The 14,201-nt window shown below is 32.1% G+C and overlaps 1 protein-coding gene across 1 annotated transcript in view; it reads right to left on the bottom strand.

Annotated features, from left to right (window-relative positions):
* Positions 1–978: 978 nt before the first annotated feature.
* The window catches only part of LOC140058903 (protein CLEC16A-like), a 40,823-nt gene continuing 27,600 nt past the window's right edge, over positions 979–14,201 (bottom strand). The window contains exons 22-23 of the mRNA XM_072104690.1: positions 5,921–5,970; positions 979–5,735 (exon numbers count right to left, since the gene is read on the bottom strand). Coding sequence (XP_071960791.1) covers positions 4,792–5,735; positions 5,921–5,970 — 994 coding nt within the window. The 3' untranslated portion in view covers positions 979–4,791. The remainder of the gene's footprint in view (positions 5,736–5,920; positions 5,971–14,201) is intronic.

Consider the following 14,201-nt stretch of genomic DNA (forward strand, 5'->3'; position numbering starts at 1 on the left):
ATACATACGCCCAACCATTATAACAGTAATGTTGCTAACTTCAGCTCTTTAAACGAGCGGGCAGATTGTATCCGCCACACATTCGCAAAATGTGAACAGAATTCACGAAACATAACCACTGCAGGCCTAATGTGCCACATAATAATACACAACTATGTAATTAAAATATCCGGGTTTGTACCGTAAACGCCTATTGAACGATATGGTATTTTTTTTATTTAAAAAAAAATCGTTTTTTTTTAAAATGTTGATCAAAAATCCTTAAAATCTAACCAAATAATAAAAATCGCGAGTAAATCTATAAATATATATTTTTTATGGAATATTAAAACATTTTTTTAATCGGAATTTATAATCAAATTTGCGACGGAGTACCAGGGCGTATCTTCTTTCAGTAATTGCAATTCTACGATGAACACCATCAGATGTCTAGACAATTTCCTTGCGCTATGCATATGTTAAATTTTCTTCCAAGAAATGCCATTTGCTAAAAATAAGTTACTCAGACACGCGTATATAATGTAGGCCTACGGATGTTTGACATGTTGAGTTTCCATAGAAATGAGCGATTTTTAAAGCCGAGAAACGTGGCAAACCTTGAGTAAATACAAAAGGATATATTCATATCGATCGCAGACATTTATACCCCTTTTTTGCAGATCGCATATTAAACCTGGGGCACAGTTGTGAAAACGTGTAAAGATAAATTTGTCCTCAATAAGCATTAGCACAAGCAGTATTCTAAGAAAAACAATTTGATTTAGTGCATAAAACTGTTATATTCGCTGCATATTCTATATGTGTCTCATTTGATAAAAGTATATGAAGCAAATTTTAAAGCGCGTTAAATTATATTTTTTTCTATTTATTTATATATTTATTTATTTCAACAAACAAACAAACAAACAAACAAACAAACAAACAACATGAAAAATGCAGCCGATTCTCGGTACTGTATCTATGCCTATTTAAGAAGAAGTATCAGTTCAGTTTTATTCGGTTCACTCAAAATACAAAGACAAATATAACATAGAAAAAGCACAAGATAACAATATCATAGAAATATTTGGTAAAACAAAATCACGGTGTTCACATATATCTAAGTATTATGTAACCTTACATGATACAGGGTGCGATATACATGAGCTGTATTGATTGATATAGATGGTATGTCATGGAGATACAGCACTGGGAATCGGGTGAAAAATGTAAACTTCAATCAGAATTTTATAGCGTTTCATTACAATAGCAGAGTTATCATGTATAATGCAGTCTGGTTTTGAACCGAGACAACAATTAAACATTTCTAAAAATGAATTGTTTGAATTATGTTCTGTGTAGTTCCGCGAATAAATGAGGTTAAAATTGCCTGTAGGCTAGAAGGTATGGCTAAACCACAAACAAATACAGACAAACATGCATCAGTATATAGGCTACCTTTACAATGCTTAAGCGACCTATATATTTAGAAAACTCATTTTGCATACTTTTTTTATTTAAATCAGAACGCAATAAAGGGAAAACCCCCAGACCATGACAAACTTTTTGTGCATAGGCCTAGTCTACATAAAATGTATTGATTATTTGCATATATGTAGGGCCTACGTTAAATGATAACAATACAAAATGCGACGTGTGTGTTTAAATTTGATACTCAATTATACAGATACAAAATGCGATGGGCGTCTTTAAAAAATGATTAATTATTTCCGACACAAAATGTCGTGTGCGTGTCCATACCGTGATAGACTATTACCGACACAAAAAGTGTACGAGTGTTCAATCACTAATGATATATTACCGACACAAAATGCTGTGCGCGCGTTAAAACCTTCAAATTATCAGCTACACAAAATGTGGTACGCGCGTTCAATCACTGATGATAAAGGCATACCGACACAAAATGCTGTGCGCGCGTTAAAACCTTGAAATTATCAGCGAAACAAAATGTGGTGCGCGCTTTCAATCACTGATGATAAAGGCATACCAACACAAATATGGCGCGAGCGTTACACTTGATTTAGCGACACAATGCGATATGCGCGTTCAAACACTGATGAGAATGGAACATCGGCCTTTGTACGCGCATTCTACATGACTGCTGCAATGCTGTTTGATTTAATACCGTAATTCCCACGAGAGGACCATTTCCATGAAACTGTCAAATCAATCTGAGTGAATATGCAAATATTATATTGACAGAAAGTCACTTGTCTAGAATGGAAAAAACCAATGCTTAGTTTATTTGATCAAAACTGTATCGGTCCACTTTTAATACACTCGTATAGGCCTATAGCAAATATTACATAGCATTTGCACACATGTTGGCATCTCAATGTAATAGTAATAACATAATAACAGAGATATTTTGGTGTTTTTTTATTTATAATATTTCAGCCTTTAATGTCGGCTTAATGAATGTCTCTCCTGAGAACTATAAATTCACATTTTACTCACAAGTCGGATCACATCTCAAAGGTGTTGATTTTAATTTTCTTAGTTAATTTATTATTACAGTATTAACAGCAGAAAAATGCAATCAATGATTTATCATGTTGTAAAAGATGTTGTTCGTTTGTAGGCCTAAGTGTTTTACTGCAACATTTTACTTAAATACCGTATTTATTCGAATAAACGCCCCAGGGCGTCTATTGTTCAGGAGGGTTTTTAGTGGGCGTTTAATCGAAGGAGGGCGTTTATTCGGGGGACTGGCGTTTTTTGGGTGTATACACAAATAAATATTCCCTATAGATGTGAAAAAATACAACACAATTAATATCTAGAAGTATCAATATGCTTGGTTAATTGTAGACTATGTCATTCAATGAATTCTACTACAAATAGAACATTGACGTTTATTCAAGGAAATAAATAAAAGCCTCCCGCATCATTTATTCAAAATGATGGGGGAAAGGGCGTTTATTAGAGGGGGAGTTTATTTAAAGCGGGGAATTTATTCGAATAAACACGGTATATACTTAAAATAAATACTGTTTGAAATAAATATATATGTTTAGTAATTTAATTAAATGTTAAAGTGAATAAAAGAAAAACATAATGTTTTCCCTGCCATTCATGTGACACATCTAACAATATCCCACATACTACAGTATATTAATAGATACTACGTAGTACAGGCCTCTCTCTCTAAAGACCACAAACGTCCTAAAAGTTGTCCATGTTTTGTACATCATTGTATCATTTGATGACATGGCCTACGAGAACTTAGGGAAGATCGATGTTACAACATTATTGATATATAAATATACAATCTTATATTATTGAAATACACATTATGTCATCTGTACAGGTTTCTTATATTAATTTATCTACATACCATTATTGTACGGATATGGTATATTAATAATACAAAATAAGAATTTGATAAAACAAAATAATACCTTTTACTACATATAAAAATATTTGTGAGTAATTTTTAAATTGCAGTTTTAACTATATTACAACTTTATTATAGTAAGCTTATGCTACATCATATTCAACAGCACACTAATCAACCGATGAGGTATGGATAAAATAGTTTTATCAAATCAACTGGACTTAAGGGTCTTTCACACCTGTTCCGGCACGGTTTCGGTCCGGTGAATCGAACGTCAATGTTTCGTTTTCAAGACGCTCCACGCGGCTATGCGCCAATCGATATGCGCGTAGCCACGTGAAAACGAAACATTGACGTCCAATTGTATATGCCGGCGCCGGACCAGAACCGTGCCGGAACAGGTGTGACTTATTGGCAGTTCCATCTCTTCAACACAGAAACAAAACAATTGGCCTTTTCCTTTCCTCATTACCATTCTCTATTCGTTAAATTCACCAAATCTACTTTCCTTTAAAATCAACTTAAAAACACATCTTTTTCAGAGTTTTTATTGACTTTGCTTTATTCTCACCACGGAGTAATATTATTACTCCATGTTCTCACACAGCGCCTTTGATAAATGTATGAATTGGTGTTATTTACATCATAAATTTCTGTTATTATTACTACTTAAAATGTTAGTGGTTTCATAACCAATCCACTAACTGTTAAGTAAGTCTATTTTATTCGATTCAACTATATTACCTATACATCTATCTGGATGAATGACAACTCATAATGTGGTAGACAAGAAAACAAAATGTCTGCACTTTTGCCAAAAATCCAATCACTATAAAAAATGCTTCCATGACTATCCCAAAGGCGGATCCAGGATTTCTGGTCTTTTCTCTCCATCTTGTGGTAGTAGGTTTTGATAAGGAACACCAGCTGAAAATTATTATTATTTGAGAGAACATCATCCACATGTAAGTTAGTGAATGATCATAAAAAAAGGATGTGATAACCAGAGGAAGAATAAACACCCATATCATTAATGTACAGTATACAGTTCTTCTACTATTACTACATTTATCACAAAATTATGTAATAGTTTTATTTTAAATAAATTAATACAAAAAGTCAATAATTGTGATTGTCAAAATGGTGAGGGGTGTGGGGGAAGGGGATTGTAGTGGGGAGGAGCATGCACACATAGTTTTGCCCAGTTACATCCTAGGATCCGCCCTTTACCAATTATGAATGAAGTCTGGATAGTCATGGAAGATTGGTACATAGCCATGCAAAAATAAGCTATACTGGTTCATAGTAGTTCAAATAAGTGCACCTCAAATTCTACTAATTTTCATGAGCGCAACATTGTTTAACTAAAAAGACTTTAAAAATGTGTGTGAGACCTACGACTTGTCTGAACAACAATTCCTTGTTACATGAATACATGTAAACTGAAATAGCAATCAAATGTAGGCTTCTTCACGCAAACCAGCTGCACACTCTGTTGTGGAATCAGGTTGTTGTCCAGATTGTTGTTCTTTATGTAATGAAACATGAAGTTGTTGCTGATCAATAGATTCTTGATCTTGTTGTGAAGATGGAGGAAGATCAGTTCCTTCAATATCTTCATTATTGTCCTCAAGTTCAATAGGCTTGTTATTTGATCCAATGTTTGTTTGTTCTTGTTCTGCTGATTCAAAATCATCTTTTTGGTCATTATTGTCAGAGTTTTTATTTGGAACTTGAGTTCCCAAATGTTCACTTTCCAAATGTTCAGTGTCAACATCCATTGAACCTGAACCAGTAGATTCAAATGGATCTTCTTCATACTCCTCTTGCAATGCTATCGGTACAGTCTCAGTAGACAGGGTGGTCATTTCAATAAAATGTGCTTCATCTGGTGTAGTGAGATCTTGAGCCATCTGTGTGAGTCTTGACAGAGATGCTGTGGCACTTCCAAGAGCTTGATCTTCACCAGGAACTACCTCTGCAGATGTAAGGTTTAAGTGAATTCCTGGGGGAGATTTGCCAAGTGGAATAGGAGAAGAATCACTATGCATCTCTCCACCAGGATGGCTTAAGCTTCTGACTCGAGCAGTCGAAGCTGGAGGGAGGATCCTTGGTGAACCGCTCTGTGATTCAACAGCAGCGTCAGTTATCAAAGAAAGAGGTGGTGCTTGTGCTGGTGTCAGAGATGGTGGAGTGATATCTGTGTTTTGATGAATATGTAATTTTCTTGATGTTTCCACATGATTGTCTTCAACAAATGATGTGGTGGTGTAAGCAGATGGTGACATGGCATCTTGAGCTTCTTCAACCTCTGGAGAGCTATTTACTTTTGCTTTGGTTGATTTGACATGAGCTGGTGCCCCTGTCATTGCTACAGGCGGTGTTTTTCTATGAACGCCTAACAAACGGTGCATAAAATTAACATGTTAGCAATGTGGGTGTTGTGCAACATAAATAAACTAAACTCATGAAAAGAACATGTGCTATAAATGTTGTTTTAGTAAAATAGGTGTGAATGGGTGATGTCATTAAAATGTCTTAATGATAAATGTTGATCAATGGATTGACAGTCTTATGACTTACTTGTGACATTATGATGGGAACCAGTTGATATCATTTCTTTTCCATCAGACCTACAAAGACAAGACATGATGTTAGCATGATAGTCGTTTGACTGCTGTAAATTAACTGGAAGTTTCCTATGTTTTTTGGGTTCATTTAATTTTTCATTTCATTTATTTATTAATTTATGGTCAAACACAGTAAAATATGTACATGGTTTAAAATTCTTTTTTGTTTGTTTAAAGTTAAAAATTCACATAAAAATATGAAAATGAGTTAAAAAGGTTAAAATTTTGTAAAATACAAATAAAACACATCATTTAAAATACAGATAACATGCATAGTTTAAAATACAAAATACAAGCAAGATTTGTGTGTGTAAGGGAATAGCATAAAATGAACTGGTTGTGCAGTTGATGAAAAGACTATAATATAAGTTGGACAATTGACTTCACTTAATACCAGGAATGGATTCAGGAATGTTTAAATTGGGAGTGTACTAACATAAAATATTAATAGTCTGTCAAAAATAGATTAAAATGTAGTTCCGTGACAATAAGCAATCAATATAGGTTGCATGTGCAGACATTATGCTGGAGGCTGCTTATTTTCCCTGTTGACTCAACCATTAATATGTTACATAACCTTAGGTATAATATGAAGCCCTGTGTGAAATTATTATAAATATGATATTTCCTTCTATAAATTGATAAATTGAATCATTTTTATCCTAAAAGCACTATTAAGTAGAACAGAAAAGACCAAATCTAGGAATAAAACAATTTTTACATTTTGTTACCACAATAAATATATTAAATTAACACGTATAATAGCATAAATTTCTATGATAAACTCATCAGTTGTGCTTTACATACTGTTATTATATTATAAACCAATCTAAAAAATACAGCAATAATTTTGGATCTGAATTTGACTATAAAATATTATCGGATTGCAATAAACACATCGACCAATCAGGGAACTGCATTTCATATCAGATACAACATCAAGGCTTTTCCAAGAAATTTAACAATGCAACACATACCTATAATTATGCATAATAAAAATATACTTGTATGGAAATACATGTAGTTTGTTCAGACCCACATTTTAACACATAAATCATGTTTCGACAGATAAAGTATTATACAACAATTTTATGCTGGGCTGGGTGTGACTGGCGGAAAAATATAGACACGCATCACATAAAACACTAATATTAAATGAGTCTAAACAGATGTCATATCAGAATTGTTGTGTGTGTCTGGACATTTTATATATATTTATTATTAAACAATATTCCACAACCACGATGTCTGTTTACACAGGCATTTCAATACTGAACATGTCTGAACAGTGGCATATATAACACCATGTGTAGATATCATCAATGTCTGATACACACATTGAAAACATTAAACACATTTTTTACAAACATATATTATTAAATATTCTGCATAGTGTATTAAACAGTTAAATAAAATGAATATTTAAAATATTAAATCCTTCATTTCTAGAATGTTCTACAACATTAGATAAGTGAGTGAGCTTTATCATAATGTACAAATAATAATATCAGTTTCATTGAAAATGATATCGTTATCAGAATAGTGGCTAAATAAAGTTTGCGATCGATAGAAGGTCTTTACAACAACGGCTCAACACTGAATATTGATTGAGGGGAAAACCCAGGGTATTTCCAAACAAATTGTAATAATAAAACTACAAATAGCCATATTTAACAAAACCATACTGATAGAATAACAGTGAAAAATCAAAATATTAATTCTTTAAATACCTTTTGTATAATAATTAATATACATATAATGTTCTGGCTGTTTTACTTTATCGTTTTGATTTAGCTTTTCGCTTTTTTTTTTGTATCTCCATTGAGATCCAGCCACTGATACCCACAGCATTGTCATTTTTTCAGTAATTTGCCTTTGGATTTATAATATAATCTACGGTATATATTTATTTCCACAAAAAAAAAAAATATATAAATGAATAAAAACTACATACAGAAGGAGGCCAGAGACAAACCGAGGATCCTTTTTTGTGAAACTATTTTGATAGTGTAGAAAGAAGTTTGTTGGAAGGATCATGATAGTTCGTGGCAAAACAAATACCCAAGATACCTATTATGAGGCTTTGGTATTGAGATGCTGTTTTATGCTATCATAGAAAGCAGATCCAAAATTGTCAATGAATTATTCCATAGGTTAATTAAAATTAACCTATTAAAATTAATGAAAAACACAGGACAAACTGGACGAACTTCGTTTACAATTCTAAGGGCCAACAATTTATACAGACGAGCGGTAACGGTAATGAAAATATAGATCTATGTTAATTCTTTATAACCATTTACACAAAGCGCAGGGCGGACAGGTGGTTTTCCGCTGAGGATAGATACAGGTTCTACCTGGGACAAGTTACACAGTTTTCCGCTTACTGTTACCGCTTGATTGTATAAATTGGTCTTTAGGCCATCTATTTAAAAATCCTGGATCCGCTACTAGCTCTATAAAACAATTTATATCCTTCTCTATCTATTGGTGTTTATCCCTATTTCAAAAACCAATAGACATTGGATAATGTGTTAATGGTTATTAATAACTTGATATGATACCATTGTTAATAATCACATGCTAGTATCTTATATTGCCCCGTGTTTACTAATCTATACAAAGGTGTTTGCATGTTTGTTTCTCTCTCTCATGTTTGTTACATTTGTTTCTTTTAGACTTTACAATAGATTTCAAAATGGTACTCTTAATAGATAATGTTGTCCAATTGTTTTATTGTTTAATGTCCTTTTAACATATTATTTCAATCATTAAATGTATGTCTTCCTTTGCAAGTCTGCAACAACCCCCACAAACAATTTCCAGATTGGGATGATACTAAAGCTTTTGGAATTGAATTTCACTTGAATTCATACATTTTCTTAAATCCGATTAAACATCAAATTACAAGATTTTGTTATAGGTTATCAGTACAAAAGAAGTTTAGAATTACAGCAGCTGAGCCAATATTAAATAAAGCAATGTCAGGCTGTGTTCACACTAGGCTAAAGAGTGCATACAGTAGAAAGAATGGAGTTAAACTAATCTGAATCAATCAATTTCCCAGTTTAATTTAATTAATGTAGCTAGTTAGCCCAAATTGCTAGTCCAAATTAAAAATATAAAGCTGTATGTTAAGAAATCATTGCCTTTTATGATGTTAAATGAACCAGTATGCAGTTACACAAACGAGCGTTTACAATTAAACATTTCTGTGACTTTTTAAAATTAAACCTCATGCCAACTGAACAGTTCCACATGAATGAGTGCAAATTTGGAAACTTACAATGTATTATTTATAGAACCTATATAACTTGTTTTGGATAATAAAATACATGTATTTATTATGAAGTGTTTAAGTTAACAAACATTGTATCACAACAACAATGGAATACTATTATCATAAATAGAGACGTTGATTGGTAATGGTTGAGTGCAGGCTGCAATGCGGAGTGTTACTTTCTCAGAAGTAGCTAATCACACTGAATAGCTGTAGGTCAATATGATTAACCAATTTAATATACAAGGTATTGAGCACTACAATCCTGATTATTAAACACACAATAGCTTCCTACATCCTATATTACTTCTATTCATAACTACAGAGTAATGAACAAAATACACAAGAAAACAAACATTTTCATTTCTACAGAACTACAAAAGCGTTGCCAACCAACCAATCACATTCCGAGTATTAGGAGTTTCCCGAATTCTACCAAGAGATTGTTTCTCTGCAACTGAAAAATTCCCAAACAAGCAATCGCATTTCTGTGTATCTATAAATTTCCAAAATCCAAACCGTTTCTCAGCAACTAAAAATGAACAAACTTAATATAATCATTTTATGCACTTTAAAATAACCGCAGAACTACAAAATTGCAAATCGTTTCTCAGCAACTAAAAATGAACAAACTTTTTTAATATACAGTACCGATAATCATTTTATGCACCACAAAATAACCACAAAATTACAAAAAAAGAATTGTACAAAAACTAGTTTTGCAGCTAGGTAATCTAGTTTATTATAAACAATTTTGTCATACAACATTTTAAAATGTTATAGGCCTACAAATGATGAAGTTGATCAAATTGTAATAAAAAAAAACATTAGAAAATAACAAAATAACTGCAGAATTACAATAAAAAAACAAAATTGTACAAGAACTAGTCTTGCAGCTAGGTAATCTGGTTTACTATAACAAATTTTATCATACAAAATTAAAAAAATGTTATAGGCCAAACTGATGAAGTCAATCAAATTGTAATAATAAAAAACATCAACAAAAATAATACACATACATGACTATGATGATATTAATGTGAATAAAAGTGGTGCTTACGCCAGAAAAGAGAAAAAAAAATTTGTATTTAAAAAATGTAGGCCTCAAACATCGCAGTCATTCAATATAAATAAAACAATTACCATAATATATACAGAAATATAGCAATACTTTAATCAACTTTGTCACTAGATAATAATCAATTTATTTCATCACAAAATACATGGAAAATCTAGGGTCAATGAGGATTTTATTCAAAATAGTTTCTTGATTATGGCTTCTCTTATTATTTCTAATGCATCTGGCTCTTGTACAATATATCATGCCTCATTGATTTTTCTCTGTAAGAATAATTTCTAATTCATTTTTCGCAGAAATTCAGATTACTGTAATGCCAATCCATCGTGTACGTGGGCCGTAAAATTTAATAATTTTCGTTTCACTCGATAATTTTATGCAATATGTAATGTTATATAACAAGTATAATCTGGCATTCATATTAAAAATAAAATGTATAAAATGAATACATGAAGGAATGAATAAAAAAAGCATTAGCATCAACAGCTGTATATTGTATTATATTTAATATGAATAAATAAATAAATTATTAATTACATAATGAATGAAATAACAAAGTACAACTGAGCCGAAACTGTAGATTTAGTTTGCCAATATGCGATCAAATTTAAAAATTATTCTACTTCAATTACTGCAGTAACTACAATATGAAGTTTACAGTTCCTTTATTAAAATGTACTATATTATGTCTGTTATGTCATTAGCTACTGTTTTTGTTCTCCACTTTTACCAAAAATTGGATTAAAAAAAAATGTTTTTACCTGGAAAAACTGTAATTTAAAGCAAAAAAATGGTCAAATTGGCTGCCAGCCAGTGGGTTTTTGGTTGAATTTAACCATTTATCTTGATATTTTATAAGTGAAAACATTATTATTTTGTTTTTCTATTGAAGTGATTAACTTTATTAAAACTAGAAAATAACCTATTCAAAGTCAGATTTATTAATCTTCATTTTTCATGTTTTTGGGGGACAATACATCTTTACAGCTGAATTGCCATAGTACCTGAGATATTGCTTACTAAATATCTTACGACTATTACGTTACGTATATTTCTTTTTAAACTGTTAATCTCACTATAAATGGGTTTACATATGCGAGGTGTTTTAACTTGAACATCAATCAGGTTCTAAGAAAACCTACCCTGACACATAAGAGCAACAAAGGGGAACTAATTTGTGTTTAGTGTTTATTATACATAGTTGACGTCACGGTACCACGTAACATGCCTTTTTTTGCTACAGTATGCAATCCAGATTGCGGTCAAAGGCCTCGCAAGATTTGTGCTGGTTTCGGTACTGTAATCTTTCAAAACTTATAATAATTTTTAGATTGATTTGCGAATATATATATGAACTGAAGATTAAATATACTTCAGAGAAAAAGGGATGAATACGTAGGAGAATGAATGATGCATGTAATATTCAGTGCATGTGGTTATTTTTTATTTCTAGTGTGCAATTGAAACATTTTTACTCCATAGATTAAACCAAATCAGTATGAGCTGTAAAATATCAGCATCTGCTAGCACGCAAAATCTGCTGACGTCAGCAAATATCCAACAGACACACAAGTTCCAAGAAACTGCTCCTACTATCTGGCAAGTTGCCATGCCTGGATAACATCTATAAAAGGTCAGATTGTACTCAATTTATAAGAATCATTGATGTTGACTTTAACCAGTGATAGATTAAGATAAAAGTGATGAGCATAATATAAATATCATTTACATGCTAGACTTAATGTAGCCTGGATTAATGTGACTAATTCTTATGTATTAAATACCCCTGGATGTCTAAGTATTGCACTCATCATGTTTTTACTGCATGACTGTATATTGAAGGAGTTAATTATGTGACTAGCCACCCACTTTCTTGCATGGAATAGAGTGTTATTTCCAGCTGTCTAGCCTCCAGCATTGCGGGGTGAAAAAGCTCTCTTGAAAATCTCAAAATCAAATGACCCCTTGACCTCAGACCCACGAATGTGGTATGCAGTACGAAGTCTTAATTTTATTGGTCGGGGGGTGGGGGGGGGGGGGGGGGGGATGGTGGTGCAGGGGGGTAGGGTTTAGTGGTTTATCTTTCATTTTTCCAGTGCATAAAAAACAAATTTCATCTTTACTATGCTTTTCTCTCTCTCTCTCTCTCTCTCTCTCTCCAAAAACAAGCGGTATTTTTTATATAAAGCCTTTAGTTTGGTTTGTTTTATTTGTTTATATTAACTCTATAGAACTATATTATTCATTAAACTTACACTACAGGTTCTAGTTTCAAGAAAACTATCGGAGCGTGCAAATTGGGCTTGACTGAACGTTTCACAGTTTATAATAGACTTTGTGGAAAAGGCAATTTTAAATAGTATACAACAAAGACGATCGCCATTTTGGTGAACGAGTGGGTGGATTCAATCAATTTGTTCAAATGGAAATATACAAAACTGTTATGTCGATCAATTTTCATCATTTTAGCGTGGACTTACATTGTACACATATCAACAAAAAGGCTTCCCACTTAAGTAGTTTTAATAGTAGGCCTAAATAAATATAAGCCATTGTAATCTGTTTCTCTTTAGTTTGTATTATCTATATGTTTTACTACTACTACCCAGGGACTTGTTTTAACCAGAACAACACCAATCAGGTTGGTTGTCTTTATCTTTAATGCCCATACCAGGGTAATTAATACACAAAGTTATATAAAAATGATAAGTTCCAAGAAAGTGAAAAACTACCCTGGAGTAAGAAATGAGACACTTGAGTATCCATGCATTAGATCTGATAGGAACGGGTTATAGGGCAACAAATGGTGAATAAAGACTGATTTGGGCTTACTGTTAGATCTGATAGGAACAGGTTATAGGGCAACAAATGCTTTGGCCTTACTGTTGGAAAGAGTTAGCTTTACTTCCAACAAGTTTCATTATCTGGAACATACTTTTAAATTATCTAAATAAGGCAATTGATTATTTAAATAATGTTTGGCTTTCAGGGCAGTGGCATAATGCAGAGGTGAGAGGATCTGGTTTGTTAACCAGTCAGTGTCACAAAATTCTAATGCTTTTGTTCTTATTTATTCTTAAAGCTCCAGTTCCACTATCATTTCTTTTCTTCTATCTTCCAAAGGGACTTGTATTATAGACTTATTATTCATCTAAAAAAAGAGGGTTCATAAAAAGTGTGTCTTTATAAAAAAATATGTAGCATTAAGTTCACCTAAGTAGGCCATCATACTAAGCATTATTTATTTATTGCTTTAATGCTTAATTTTTGTTGAAATGAACAAAAGAAATCAATTTTAGAAATAAATCTTCTCTGCTCTGAGCAAGTGAATTATGCAAATGTTGTCCTTTATTTTACAGTTTTAAAACAAGAAATATTTTATTTCAGTCCAATAGACCTTAATTTAGAAAAAATGTCAATTGTTTATACTTTTATTAATCTAAAAATCATTGTTGTGAAAAATCATATTGTGCGGAAAATATTACCAATTATTTTGCGTATTTATGGAGCAGGTTTCTAATAATTGTTATATTTCCCCTATAATTTATAATGGAATATTCCATTGCCTTGAAAATGTCAAATTTACTAATAAATTGGTTGTTTCTTGGAATAGTTATAACAGAAATACATATATTTTAAATGATCATGACAATACCTGAATACCTACTGCTATCTATCTAGTTATAATTGGCATTAGTGCACAATCTTTTGAGCCTTTTGACTGTTCACATGCTGGGTTACTTAACCCGATTGCCGAAATAATAAAATAAATAAAATAAATACAGTCAACTCTTTCAATACCAGACGAACTCTCTGAAAACCGGAAGCTCTCCAAATACAGACATTTCTTGAGAGTCCAAAAGGTCCCAAATTTCT

The sequence above is a fragment of the Antedon mediterranea genome, chromosome 1, assembly GCF_964355755.1.
Source record: "Antedon mediterranea chromosome 1, ecAntMedi1.1, whole genome shotgun sequence".
Lineage (NCBI taxonomy): Eukaryota > Metazoa > Echinodermata > Crinoidea > Comatulida > Antedonidae > Antedon > Antedon mediterranea.